The 14,666-nt window shown below is 43.6% G+C and overlaps 1 protein-coding gene across 5 annotated transcripts; it reads left to right on the top strand.

The window, feature by feature from the left end:
• Positions 1–37: 37 nt before the first annotated feature.
• Positions 38–12,798, top strand: RPUSD4 (RNA pseudouridine synthase D4). Of its 5 annotated transcripts, none has more exons than XR_006736188.1 (9): positions 38–249; positions 608–773; positions 1,505–1,706; positions 6,003–6,096; positions 6,172–6,316; positions 7,807–7,904; positions 8,457–8,731; positions 10,295–10,419; positions 11,794–12,798. XR_006736188.1 is itself a non-coding variant. In XM_045555394.1 (8 exons), exons 1-7 carry the CDS (start codon positions 61–63, stop codon positions 8,694–8,696), a joined length of 1,134 nt encoding a protein of 377 aa, XP_045411350.1. In that variant the 5' UTR covers positions 38–60; the 3' UTR covers positions 8,697–8,731; positions 11,794–12,798. The 5 variants fall into 5 exon arrangements, 3 of the variants coding, with proteins under 3 accessions (XP_045411350.1, XP_045411349.1, XP_045411348.1); XR_006736187.1 differs by having other exon boundaries at positions 10,289–10,419; XM_045555394.1 differs by lacking the exon at positions 10,295–10,419.
• Positions 12,799–14,666: the final 1,868 nt, after the last annotated feature.

Raw genomic sequence — 14,666 nt, 5'->3', positions numbered from 1 at the left:
GAGTCCCCTCCCTCCCGCCGCTCTTCTCCGCGTGGCCTTGGACCCCTCCCTCCCGGCAAGATGGCGGCGCCCGGCTGCGGCGCGCTGGGCCTCCGGAGCCGGGGGCCCGGCCAGTCTTCGGGGAGTCTCGTCACTCTCGTTTCAAAGCTATTTTGCTCCGCCGCCGTTTCCTCTAAGTCTCTGAAGGCCCAGCAATTAGCTGAAAGGCTTCGAGCCCAAAAACAGGAACAGAAGACGAAAAAGGAACCGGTGAGTCCAGAGGGACCACAGCTCCCAAGAGGCAACGCGCTCTCCGGCTCCCAGGCGGGGAGGGAGTGGGAGAGTCCCCTGGGCGACGGCAGGTAAGGGAACGCCTGGGACGCGGGAGGCCGACGGCAGGTAAGGGAACGCCTGGGACGCGGGAGAATCCAGAGAAAGCGAGGAGAGCGGGCTGTAGGCGTGCGGTGTCTTCCTGCGGGGCGCGTCTTTGCTCCTGCCGGGCTCAGTCCTAACCGCTGCGTGCGCAAGTCTGATAGAAAAATACAGTCATCGCCTACCCAAATTGTCACCCAGACCTTGCAGAAGGCCTTCCTCACCGGGCAGTCCTCACTGTTCTTTCTCTCCCTAGGTGCCCACACACCCTGTTCAGCGGAGGGTGCGAGAATTAGTGCGCTTCACACAGCAGCTGCAGCGAGTCCACCCCAACGTGCTTGCTAAGGCACTGAGCCGGGGGATTCTCCACCAGGACAAGGACCTTGTGGTCATCAATAAGCCCTATGGCCTACCTGTGCATGGTAAGGACCGCGTGGGAAAGGACCCTGCTGCTGCTTTTTGCTACAACTAGGGGAAACCGTGACACATTACTGGTGGGGCACTCTGAAGCCTTGCATTCAAATTGATTAAACCTTTATAGATTGTTACCCTATATAATGCACTACTGAGGACACAGAGAGATGAGACAATCCCTACCTTCCAAACATCTGCCAGTCAGCAGTGATTCATGGAACGCGCTGCGTGCCCACTCCCACAGGGATTGCTATAGAGAAATACAAGGCTGTGTGGTTCTAGTCTTCAGATTATTATTATTTTTTTTAATCAAAACTGAAAATGAGGAAAAATACATAAGAAAAAAAGGGTGTGTGTCTGTGTGTGTTTTGGAGTATACCTAACATAAAACTCCAGAGTGCCTGGAACTTAGTGGAATGTAGTTGTCAGAGACAGCTGAGGGGTGCGTCAGGAAAGATTGATAGAAAAAATGCATTGTGAAAGAGTTTTGTAGAGAGAAAAGGCACTTGGGAAGCCTGTTAAAATGCAGTTTCTGATTTAGTAGTCTGGATTGGGGGCCTGAGATTCATTTCTAAGAAGCTGTCTGGGCATACCAGTGTTGCAAGTCCCTGGACCACACTTCAGTAGTTAGGCTCTAGAAAACATTGACAGTTTATCCAATAAGGGATTTTCTCCCAAGAAGAGTTCTTTGGTGAAATCTTTTCCTGGCCACTCAAACCTCTGGCTTCTCCCTTCTTAGGTGGCCCTGGGGTCCAGCTCTGCATCAGTGATGTACTGCCTATCCTGGCAAAGATACTTCATGGCCACAAGGCAGAGCCCTTGCATCTGTGCCACCGGCTGGACAAGGAAACCACAGGCGTGATGGTGTTGGCTTGGGAGAAGGAAGTGGCACATCAAGTTCAAGAGTTGTTTAGAACCCGTCAGGTGACAAAGAAGTACTGGTATGAGGCCCAGTGATGGTAGTAGAGGTGGTATAAGTGGAGGTATCCCTTTCATCTATTTATCCATCATAGAGCAGGAACTTCTATTAATAGAAAGCACTGTAATAGGACCCGTGATATAAAAAGTATATGAAACAGCTTTGGTGCTTAGAATGTTAAGAGCCTGATAGAATAATGGTTCTTAATTCTGGCTATATATCAAAATTATCAAAAATTAATTATATAAGTAGTATACGATTTTATTCCTTTGCTAAAATAGTCGAACAACAAAGATAAAGCTAAAAACCCCTGGAGAATCCACCCACTCTGCTGTTGTAGTCTCTTCCCTTGAGGTAGCAACCACTGTAATCAATTTGGTTTTTAATCCTCTGGTCCTTTCTGAATGCATTTACATACATGTCTAGATTTTTAGTACGTCTGTGTACCCAGATACACTTATTCATGTATATCACATTGTACAATTTACCTTGTACTTTTTTCCACCACTTAACTCTTCTATCTTGGGGATCTTTCTATGTTTGTTAGTACATATAGATTTATCTCATTTTTTTTAGTAGAAAAAAGATATATAAGCAAAAAAGAAACCCTCCCCATCTGTGCAATTTCCTTCCCCAGAGGCAATCACTGTTACCAGTGTAAACTTCCGAGATTTATACTGGGCATATATAAGCAGGTTATATGGCAGTATATTTTACACACTGCTTTGTACCCTGCTGATTTCACTTGGATCATATATCTTGGAGAGCATTTTGTGCTGTACATTTAAAATTGAATCCATTTTAATGGTTCTGTTGTATTTCACTGTATTGATGGGCTTTTAGGTAATTTCTCATTTTTCAGAGCCTATTGCAAAGAATATGTGAATATATCTTTTGGATAAATTCCTAGAAATGGAATTGCTATGTTGAAGGGTATGCATATTTAAAATTTTAGCAGTACCCACATTGCTGTCCACAAAGGTTATGGCAGCTTATACTCCAACCAGCAGTGATGAGTTCCTATCTCCCCTTATGCCAGCCATAGCACTTTTAAAGGGTTTGGCCCTCTGGTGGGTAAAATAAATGGTATCTTCTATTTTTTTGTGCACTAGTGATATTGGCTATCTTTTTATGTGTTTATTGGCTGTTTGAGTTTCACTTTCTAGGGACAGATTTTATTTCTTTTGCCTATTTTTCTAGTGGGTTTATTTCTATTTGATTTGTAAGTATTCATTTCATATTTTGGATGTTAGTCTTTTTGGTATTATAGATTTTGCAGATACTTTGTGATCTGGGAAGCCCTTTAAAAATCTGTATGCTTAAGACGCACCCACAAAGGTTCCCATTTATAAAAGTCTGGTGATTGTGGGGATTGGCATCTATATGTTGAAATTTGGTGTAAAATCAAATTTAAGAACCACTGTAATAAGAGATTGTGGATAATGGGAGAGCTAAGACCTCAGATATTATGTAGACAAGTAATCAAAATGTAAGACTATAAAATACATGTTATATAATTTGTGAAAATTATCCATGAAGGTTCAAAATTTGTAACCATTCTCAGTATCAGGCTTTGTGGAGGGGTTAAAGTCAGTTGAGTCTCGATGAATGCACAGGATTTGATAGGGGAGATGGGGAAATGTGTTCCAGATTGTGAGGGTGATGTGCACAAAGGAGTAAGGACTAGCAGTCCAGTTTGGATGGCAGGAGATAATGCTGGAAAGGTAGGGCAGAACCCAGTTAGTGAGGGTCTTTAGTACTGGGTGTAGCAAGTAGAAGTTGGAAGTAGAACATAGTAGGCAACTGATTGATTAGCATTTGCTGACTTACTATGATAACAGGCTTATTTTATTAAAGTTATTTGTTTGAATCTTCTTACTACACTTTGAATTCCTTGAGAGTAGGGAGTTTTGTCTTGTTCATCTTTATGGAGCTAATACCTACCTAAATCATTGCCTTATCCATCCAATGAGAATTTACTGATTAAACTTTTTCAAGTGGTAGTGTTATATCATTGGGACAGGTAATCTAGTAACAAGTCAGGTTAAATATGATAAAATGTATCAGCTAGCAGCCCAAACTGCCACCAACCTGAAGCTGGGTGTCCAGGGTGTGAAACAGTATGTCCGAGTGGACTTTTGGCCCCTGAATCAGTGGTTCCACAGTAGGCCACCAGGTTCCCAGGAGGACTCCCTCCATGACTGACTTGAAAGAGGCATAAATTTAAGGATACATTAAACACAGTCTTCTACCTGTCTGTGATGTGATGAGAGGGAGAACACCAAAAAAAGTGATTCAGAATGAGTTACTGAGTTGTGGTTGTGGTTCCTGTGACTTCTTTGGGCATAGTTCCTTCCTGTTTTACCTACTTGGCAAATAGGGCAGGAGCAGTCCTGGAAATTTTTCAGTAGGTTCATTCATTTATTCATTTGATTGTTCATTTAGCATGTGGTCAGAACCTGCTATCTTTTATTATTTAAAAAACAAAAACAGGAACAAAAACCATATTATCATAATTTTATATTAACTGTACATACCCATTTTTATTTTATTTTTATTTTTTTATTTCAGCATATTATGGGGGTACAAAAGTTTATGTTACATATATTGCCCTTGTTCCCCTCCCCCCCCATCAGAGCTTCAAGTGTGTCCGTCCCCTAGATGGTACGCCTTGCACTCAGTATGTATGTATACACCCATCCCCTCCCACCCCCCACATCTTCCCAACACCTGATTAATGTTATTCATAAATGTGCTCTTAGGTGATGATCAGTGAAACCAATTTGATGGTGAGTACATGTGGTGCTTATTTTTCTATTCTTGGGATACTTCACTTAGTAGAATGGGTTCCAACTCTATCCAGGAAAATACGAGAGGTGCTATATCATCACCATTGTTTGTTATAGCTGAGTAGTACTCCATGGTATACATATACCACATTTTATTAACCCACTCATGTATTGATGGGCACTTGGGTTGTTTCCACATCTTTGCAATTGTGAATTGGCTGCTGTAAACATTCAAGTGCAGGTGTCTTTTTCATAGAATGTCTTTTGTTCTTTTGGGTAGGTGCCCAATAATGGGATTGCTGGATCAAATGGTAGGTCTACTTGTGTCTGTTTAAGGTATCTCCATGTTGCTTTCCACAGAGGTTGCACTAGTTTGCAGTCCCACCAGCAGTGTATGAGTGTTCCTGTCTCTCCACATCCACGCCAACTAAAGGCCATGCTCACTGGGAAGTGATATCTCCTTGTGGTTTTGATTGGCATTTCCCTGATGATTAGAGATGTTGAGCGTGTTTTCATAGGTTTGTTGGCCGTTCTTCTGTCTTCTTTTGAAAAATTTCTATTCATGTTCTTTGCCCACTTTTTGATAGGGTTGTTTGATTTTTTCTTGCTGATTTTCCTGAGTTCTAAATAGATTCTAGTTATCAGTCCTTTATCGGATATGTAGCATGCGAAAATTCTTTCCCATTGTGTAGGTTGTCTGTTTGCTCTTAGTGACAGTTTCTTTGGCTGTGCAGAAGCTTTTTAATTTAATCAGGTCCCATTTATTTTTGTTGTTGCTGTGATTGCTTTTGGGGTCTTCTTCATAAATTCTTTGCCTAAGCCAATGTCTATAAGAGTTTTTCCCACATCTTCTTCTAGAATTCTAATAGTTTCACACCTAGATTTAAGTCAGTTATCTACTGTGATTTGATTTTTGTGAGAGGTGAAAGGTGTGGGTCTTGTTTCAGTCCTCTACATGTGGCTAGCCAGTTTTCCCAGCACCATTTATTGAATAAGGATTCTTTTCCCTAGTGTATGGTATTGTCTGCTTTGTCAAAGATTAGATGGCTATATGAGGATGGTTTTATATCTGGATTCTCAGTCCTGTTCCACTGGTCTGTGTCTCTGTTCTTGTGCCAGTACCAAGCTGATTTAATAACAACAGCCTTGTAGTATAGTTTGAAGTCTGGTACATTAATACCTCACATTTTGTTCTTATTGCCTAAAATTGTTTTTGCTAAACACATACCCATTTTTAAAGGCTGGAATAAGAGATCATGTTATTAATGTAATTTTTCCCCCTGTTTTCCCCCAAATATTCTGCAATTAGCACGTATGACTTTAATAGTAAAAAAGATGTGCTTGTAAGAAGTATTCACCTCTCAGCCTAAGTAAGCGCTATACCAAGAGAATCACATGGGACCCTCTGATCATTAGAAATGGCCATGTTAGTGCAGGAGGTCCAGTGTGAAGTCCTCTTAAGCGGATGAATCCAAGGCTCTCCTCCCTTGTTAATGTGGCTAAAGCAGTGATCTGTATGTCACCCCCAGGGCCATCACTGTACGTGTCCCCGTGCCCTCAGCAGGAGTTGTGGATATCCCCATCGTAGAGAAGGAGGTGCAAGGCCAGCAGCAACACCACAAGGTGGGTGAGCTGCCTCCCTGAGGCATGGGTTTCTGCTCTTTCTAGGAAATCATATCTTGATTTCTTTGGCTTCAGATGACGCTGTCCCCAAGCTACCGCATGGACAATGGGAAGATGGTGAAACTGCGGAGCAGCCGGATCGCACATGTTGCTGTGACTCAGTACTGGGTGCTAAGCAGCACTCTCTCCTCTGCCTTCCTGGAGCTCCAGCCCATTACTGGTGAGGGTATCACCTTCTGTAGTGGGGTTGCAAAACCCTGTACTGCCAAGCTTTGTGCAGGGCCACATGCTGGGCCCTGCCTTTGTTCTGAGCAGCTGGTAACTGTGGGTGGGCTGAGGTTGTGGCAGACTTGTGTGAGAGTATGCTTTTGGTGCTAATCTGAGGCAGGGGGCTCCCATTGGGGTTATTGGCGGTTTATTTAAAAATGTGCGGAGTGGCTCCTCAAAAAATTAAACATAGAATTACGATAAGATCCAGAAATTCTACTTCTGGGTATGTACCCAAAAGAATTGAAAGAGAGACTCAAATAGATATCTGCACACCCATATTCATAGCAGTGTTGTTCACAATAGCCCAAAGTGAAGACAATCCAGATGACCATTGATGGATGGATGGAGAAACAAAATGTGAAATAAACATACAATAGAATATTATTTTCAGCCTTAAAAGAATCAAAAGAAAGGAAATCTTGACACATGCTGCAATAGGGATGAACCTTGAGGACATTATGTTAAGTGAAATAAGCCAGACAAAAGGGCAAATACTTGTGTGATCCCACTTATGTGAGATACCTAGAGTAGTCAGATTCATACAGACAGACAATAGAAGTGGTTGCCAAGAGCTTAGGGGAGGGTGAGAGAGTGGGGAGGAATGGGGAGTTAGTGTTTAATGGAGGCAGAGTTTCAGTTTGGGAAGATGAGAAAGTTCTAGAGATGGATGGTGGTGATAATTGCAAAACAATGTGAATGTACTTAATGCCACTGAATTATATACTTAAAAATAGTTAAAATGGGAAATTTTATGTATATTTTACCGTAATTAAATTTAATTATTATAATTAAAATAATGTGCAAAGCAATACTAATTATGTAGTAAAATTTTTTTAAAGTTGGGGTAATGGAAAACACCAAGTTCATGGTAATGGTTTTCTATGGTGGAAAGAGGGAACTGTGATGAGAAGGGGTAAGTATTATATTAATACTTAGAGTATTTACAGTGTTTATTTCCTAAGCTGGCTGGTGGTATATAGCTTATAGTTTGTTATATTATTCTTTTTTTTTTTTTTTTTTGAGACAGAGTCTTGCTCTGTTGCCGGGGCTAGAGTTCCGTGGCATCAGCTTAGTTCACAGCAACCTCAAACTCCTGGGCTCAAGCGATCCCCCTGCCTCAGCCTCCCAAGCAGCTGGGACTACAGGCGTTCATCACCACGCCTGGCTAATTTTTGTATTTTTAGTAGAGACGGAGTCTCACTTTTGCTCAGGCTGGTCTCAAACTCCTGAGCTGAAGTGATACTCCCGCCTCAGGCTACAACAGTGCTAGGATTGTAGGCATGAGCCGCAGTACCTAGCCTTGTTATATTATTCTTTATATCTTATTGTATTGGGACTTGGCCAGTTTACTGTGCTCTGATTTAATATAAATTGAAGCAGATGCCAGTATTGGTATTATTTCTGTAGATCTTCATAAGTTTTATCTCTCTTTTTCTTAAGGAATAAAACATCAGCTTCGAGTTCACTTGTCTTTTGGATTGGATTGTCCAGTCCTTGGTGATCACAAGTACTCAGACTGGAATAAGTTGGCCCCCCAGGTAATATTGGTTTGACCCAACGTGCAACAGAATGAGGGAGAGAACTTAGGCTTTGCCTTTGTTAAACCCTGAAGTAAGTCATAACAAAGATGTACTGGTTGTATTTAAACGTGGTACCATACTAATTATTTAGCTTTTAGAGAAATTTAGAAGCAGTTAGTTACTGTCATCATGGAGGTACAGGATCTTTTAGCAAAACCTTACTCTTTCATTTGTTTAGTCTCTGATTTTGTTGGGAGGTTGTGGGCAAGGGAGGAATATTTCTAAAAGCAGACTTTCTTGCTACTGCTAAAGAACCATGGGGGAATCCTTTTCAGCTTTGATGCTACAGCCCATTCTCTTAGTAGGCCACAGTATAGGCCAATAAGAACTTTTTTGGTGTGTTCATTTTTCTCTTACCTGGGTTCTGAACCCTTCCTAGACATGCCCCTGAAATACTCTCCATGACTGTGTCTTCCAGGGAGGTTAGTGTTGGTTCCCTTTAAGTGGAAATCTTCTGACCCTGCACACATGTTGGCCTTGCTCTAAAGGGTCTGTCTTTTCTTTGTGTAGAAACTACCCGTTGGCACCCTGAAGAAGCTGGGGCTGGAACAGTCGAAGGCTCGCCACATCCCGCTTCATCTGCATGCCCGGCAGCTGATCCTGCCTGCTCTGGGATCCAGGAAGGAGGAACTCAACTTAGTCTGCAAGCTCCCTCGCTTCTTTGTACGTTCGCTGCGCCGTCTGGGTTTAGAGATGCCAAATCAGGATGAAAATGGGGACAATGAAGCCAGGCATCTGGGAGCCCAGTGAAGACTCCAGGAGCTCCCTGACATCTAGGAGCACAGGTTGGCCACTGAACTCTGCTTTGTTTACTGGACTCTGCTAACTTCTCACTGGGAACACACTCTATAAGAGCCAGGTAGGATAAGTTGCAGCAACACAGCTGCTTCAGGGGTTTTCATGGAGAAATAAAGTCTGTTTACTGATAGTTTGGCTATGCTGTGGAAAAGTCTGCTGGAAGTCTCCTTGCCACGGTGGAAGAGAGCCCAGGGCCAGGCAGATTGGAGCAATGAGTGAAAAAGAAGAACTAAAGGACAGAATCTAGGGTCAGGAACTGTTTTTATCCAACAGTAAAGCTCTGGCGCTATCAGGAAGGTTCCCATGGTTGGAAAGGACACAATGGTTAAACACACATCATGGAATTGGGGGTGCTGTTCAGCTATGGCATGGGTGCCTTACTGCACTCTGATTATGGCACCTGTGAGGGGTGTGTCGGGTGAGGTTGAGGTGGGGTATCTGATAGGCAAAGAAAGCAGATGTGAATGGTGGGCAGATACCATAAATGAGTGAAGCTGTCAGGGCGTAAGGCAGTGGTGGGGACAACAAACCAGGGAGCACACACGCTGTCCAACAATTGTGAGCCCTAGCTGGTTGTTGTCATGTGGGAACAGATTTTCTAATTTTTTTCAGATGATCAGGAAACCTAGATATTTATGTGAAATCTCACTTCAGTGTATTGCCAACTAAATCAAATTTTAAAGAGACACTTAGGCAACCAAGCAAACAGCATTTGCAGGTTGAATTTGGTCTGCAGGCTATCAGTTTGCAATCTATGTTTAAAGAATGGTAGAGACATTTGGGGAAAGGCGCCATCTTGAAAGTTCTGGACCAATGGTTTGGCATTCTTGGCTTTTTCTTTTCTTTTTTTTTTTTTTTTTTTGAGACAGAGTCTCACTTTGTTGCCCGGGCTAGAGTGAGTGCCGTGGCGTCAGCCTAGCTCACAGCAACCTCAAACTCCTGGGCTTCAGCGATCCTACTGCCTCAGCCTCCTGAGTAGCTGGGACTACAGGCATGTGCCACCACGCCCGGCTAATTTTTTCTATATATATTTTTAGTTGTCCAGATAATTTCTTTCTATTTTTAGTAGAGACAGGGTCTCGCTCAGGCTGGTCTCGAACTCCTGACCTCGAGCGATCCACCCGCCTCAGCCTCCCAGAGGGCTAGGATTACAGGCGTGAGCCACCGCGCCCGGCCATTCTTGGCTTTTTCTAAGTCCTCAGGAAGTATATGGGCTTACTTTTTGATGAGTCCATACCTGGTAGCAAGGCTTGGGGCCGGGCCTTCAGAGTTTTTTTCCTAGCAGCCTGCTTAGCAGCTTGGTCAGCTTTGTTATTTCCTCTGGCTATTATCCCATCAGTCCTCCAGTGTCCAGGGCAATGTACTGTGGCCAATTCCTTGGGTCCCATTACTGCCTCTAGCAGGCTCAGAATTTCTTTAGCATGTTTAGTTTCCTTCTTCCTGGTAGTCAAGAGCCCTCTTTCCTTCCAAATAGCTCCATATGCATGTACTACAGAGAAGGCATATTTGGGTTAGTATATATCATACCTTTTTGTGCTTACAAGTTGCAGGGCCCATGTGAGAGTGATTGATTCTGCCTTTTGAGCTGAGGTACCTGGTGGGACAGCTTCTGCTTCCAAGGTCTCCAGATGAGTTACTGCAACATGTCTAGCCCATGAAACACCTTAATCCATTGGTGAGCATCTTTGGGTCCAGATCCTCCAGGGGCTGATCCACCAAGTCGGGCTGACTAGAATAAACTTGGTCAATAATCTGAATATAATCATATGTAGATGCCTCCATGCTACTCAGGAGCAAGACAGCGAGATTCAAGGTGGAGACTGCTTTTAGTACGTTTGGGTTATCCACCAATATTCCTTGGTGTTTTCCTAGCCTCCTGGATATAAGCTCATATTATCCTTTTTGCCCTCGCTCAATGGAAAGGGCAAACACTCAAGCACCAGATTTTTGTAGAAAGAAAGGTTTATTGCAGGTGGTTAAGGAAGGAGATGGGCTCAAATTTGTCTCCTCTCATCAGCCTTAAAGCTCCATATTTAAGGGAGAGATTTTGAGGGAGGGTTTCAGGGTTGGTGGGTGACAAAAGAGAAAGTTTGAAAAGTTCTTGGGCATGTGCAATTGTCTCTTCATGGCTCGCATGTGCAAATTTGGGGAAGTTAGTATGAAACATGGGGTGGAAATTTGGGCTATGACATGAGCAAGTTCATTCTGCACAGAGTCTAGTCAGCCATGTTGGTTCCAGCCTGGTTTTAGCCAGTTTTGTTGTCTTATAAAGGGGAGGGAATTTCAACAGACTGTTTCCTTATCTGCCATCCTGTAGGACAAGTTCAAGATGTACTGTTGATCACTGGTCTCTTTAACCCTCTGGACCGTGGTTTCACAGTTGGGGATAGTCCCAGAAAAGCCTTTATATGTTTCCTCTGTGTTGATGGTGCAGCTTTCTAAACCCCCTTCCCTGTTTCTGTGGTACTGATTACCGTGCATAATGAATTTAACTTTAAAAGCACAGATGATTGTATTTGTTTATATCAGGCCTAAATACTTTGGCTGTTGTTTCTATTTCTAGTAAACTATGCTTCTCAAGATAAAGGGGCAAGAATACAACACTTAGGAAATACTGATAATTTGATTTTGATTCAGGGAAACAGATGAACAGGAATGCCCAAAAGAATGAAGAACTGCCTTAGAAGAGCCAGTGATGGAAATAAAAGTTGGAATTGGAAATTGTAAAAAGAGGAAGCTAGTCAGGGTACATTTGAAAGTTAAAAATATGATTTGTATTCTCATGTATCCTGTTTGGTCTCCTCTCTGATGTGAATCTACAGTCTTTAATTTGGCAAACAGTGAATATTTACTAGGTTGAAATGATCTAGGGGTGTTCATTTGTGTCAAGGAGCTTCTCATTAGCTGGGAAAATTTGATCAGCTAAGTGTGAGGCAGGACTGTTCTTCCCTCGGCCAGCACAGTGGAGCTGGACTGAGAACTCGCTGTCTGTTAATTCCGCTTGGCTTCACCACGAATACTGCTCTGCTGTTCTTTGTAATCTTTTTAGGTCTTCACTGCTGGGTTTTGTGTTGGTTACTAAGCTGGGAGCTACCAAGCTAGTGACAGTCGGCTTTTTGAGAATTCCTAAACTGCCCTGGAATACAAGGTTTCCACGTTGGAGAATGGGGCAGGTGTCTACTCTGCTGAGCCTCTCCAGACCTCTCTGAAGCCAATGTCAGCATCTCCATGCCTCCTAAGAGGGCTCGTTCTTCAGTGTTGACTGAATCATGGGGGTGCCTGACGACTGGGACAGCAACTCTAAGCAACCTAGTTGGACATCTGCAACTTTGGGGTGGGGGAAACAGGGCAGGCCACGTGATTTTAGTTAGCCAGAATAAGCTGAAATATTCTGGTGTATTGTTTTGCCAGGCCTAAAAATGATGATTTTTAAAAATAAGTGTGTTTAAAATAAGTTTTATTTATAAATACAAAATGTCCTTTTAAAAATTAGCAAAACGTTTACGCACCACCTTAAGGAACACAGAATTTTAGATGATATAGTCTACTTGTGATTAGCTGCTGTCTGAGCGCTGAGAGGGACCGTGTCAAGAGACATGGCAGGCGTTGTCTGGGGAGGAGGCGGCGTGGCCCTAGAAACCTCGGCACATTCCACAGTGCTGCCGGGTTGGGCAGGCAGGGCCGAGGCATAACGAAGTTCTTCTTTTTCTGTGTTTTCTTAGGCCTAAGAAAAGGATTAAACATTTCTCTGATCCTTGATGGGCTCTGGACTACCTGAGCAGTGGGTCTGGCTAGGTACAGCGATTATCTTTAATCATTGAGAACAGGAGGAATTTTACTCCACATTAGTGTGGCTGGGAAGCAGGGGTTATACAGTAAAGCAGGGCAGAACATGCCTCAAGTGAACTTCACCTATTTTGAAATATTGATTAGAGCCAGTTAAAAGATTTGATTCAATATTAAGTCATATACAGCAATTAGTATAAGCAAATGGTTTTTCATTCTTTTTATCAAAGTTCTACATGCAAGTGATTAAAAAATAAAACTAAAGGTTTATGATGAAAAATACTAGTTCATTGTCCATGTGGGGCTTTTGTTTTTAGCTCTCCCTGAAACATCTGCCAGTGCCTCTGGGCAGCGCCTGTTGGCACAGGAGGCTGGAGGCGGCTCACCCAGCGCTACCCTCCGGTGGCAGCGCCTGGTTCTTGTGCTCCAGGAAGCAGCTCCAGCCTGGGTATGCCCAAGTCAAACCCACAAAACATTCTCAGCCCTCCTGCCACACGTGTCTTTACATTGGATAACAGATCTCGCCCGTTCTGGGCCCCTCACTCGCTTTCATTCCAGGGACTCCTGTGTCTTCTCATTTGATCTCCTTCCAGGCTCCTTGAGTAGCCACCGCACAGTCCCCCCAGAGCTCTCTCTTTGCACTGTGCCCCTTGGGTCAACCTTGGAAACCTCTGCCTGTGTGCTGAAGACATGTAAGTCTGACCTTGGTCTCCCTTGAGCTCTCGATCTTCATGTCCACCTGCATGGGGTGGTCTCCCCGTGGGCTCTCGCTGTTGGCTCCCTTGCATCATGCCAGGCTGCTCATTGCCTTCTCTCTCCAGGCAGTGGCTCCTCTCCTGTTACCTGCCTCTGTTAAATGGTATCAGCAGAGTCCTGGGAATCACCCTTGACTCTTCCCGTGCACGAGTCCCCAAATCCAGTTAGTCACTAAGTCCTTGCCGATTCACTCTAAACCCTTCTCTTAAAATGCATTTCCCTCTTTAATTCTGCAACCTTTCCTGAGCACCAGCATCACTGTCCCCACCCTTCAACCATGATGGGATAGATCTGGAAGGTGGAGGAGCATCGTGGGTTAGGAATAGGACCATAAGCCTGGGCAACAGCAAGACCCCATCTCTACAAAGTATAGAAAAATTAGCCAGGTGTGGTGGCACCTGTAGTCCCACTTACTCGGGAGGTTGAAGCTGAGGCTGGAGGCTCACTTGAGCCCAGGAGTTTGAGGCTGCAGTGAGCAATGCTACTGCTGCTGCTGCTGCTGCACTCTAGCCTGGGAGACAAAGTGAGACTTTGTCTCAAAAAGAAAGAAAGAGAGAGAGAAAAAAGAAGTGCACAGCTGGCCCATTCCTTCTAGGCCACATTAGTCTGTTCATACACATGCACCTGCATCCTAGATGTGTCTACACACACAAGAACCCCCAATTCCGCCCTCCACACCTGTCGGGCTGTTTGCCTGCTCACAGCTCACTCTGTGGGACTCTTCAGTAGAGGCATGCAGAATACTTTGGGGGGTAAACGTGGGAGTGGGGAAACCAGTGAGGAGACTGACACAGTCCTCCACGGACATGTGACAGTGGCTTGCACTAGGGTGTCACTCCCCACTTTCCCTCCCAGCTGTAGAGAACCACTAATCTATTTTCTGTCTTTATAGATTTACCTATTTTGGATATTTCATATAAATAGAATGATACAATATGTAGTCTGTTGTGACTGGCTTGTTTTGCTTACATAATGTTTTCAAGGTTCCTTCATGTTATAACATATTAATGTATCAGTATTTCATTTTATTGCTGAATAATATTCCATTATATTGATATGCCAAATTTTATTTATCCATTCATCAGCTGATGGCTGTTTCTACTTTTTGGCTATTACAAGTCACACTGCCATGAACATTCATGTCTAAGCTTTTATATGGACGTATGTTTAATTTCTCTTGGGTAAATACCTAGGGGTGGAATTGCTGGATATGGTGCTGTAGTTTTAATGTTTGACCCTCTCCAAACTTCATGGTGAAATTGGGAGGTGTTCGGGTAATGAGAACTGATTCCTCATGAATAGATTAATGCCCTCCCTGGGAGGGAGGGAGGGAGTGATTGAGTTCTCACTCTGCTAGTTCCCCCAGAGCTGGTTGTTAAA

The sequence above is a fragment of the Lemur catta genome, chromosome 7 (genome assembly GCF_020740605.2).
Source record: "Lemur catta isolate mLemCat1 chromosome 7, mLemCat1.pri, whole genome shotgun sequence".
Classification (NCBI taxonomy): Eukaryota; Metazoa; Chordata; class Mammalia; order Primates; family Lemuridae; genus Lemur; species Lemur catta.
This window is presented reverse-complemented; position numbering and strand designations above follow the sequence as displayed.

What these genes read in the sequence shown, in the direction of transcription:
- RPUSD4 (XM_045555394.1), top strand. Translation starts at nt 61, where the DNA reads ATGGCGGCGCCCGGCTGCGGCGCGCTGGGCCTCCGGAGCCGGGGGCCC. An exon ending in AGAAGACGAAAAAGGAACCG is followed by an intron (nt 250 to 607) that starts GTGAGTCCAGAG and finishes TTCTCTCCCTAG; the next exon opens with GTGCCCACACACCCTGTTCA. An exon ending in CAGGTGACAAAGAAGTACTG is followed by an intron (nt 1,707 to 6,002) that starts GTATGAGGCCCA and finishes TGTCACCCCCAG; the next exon opens with GGCCATCACTGTACGTGTCC.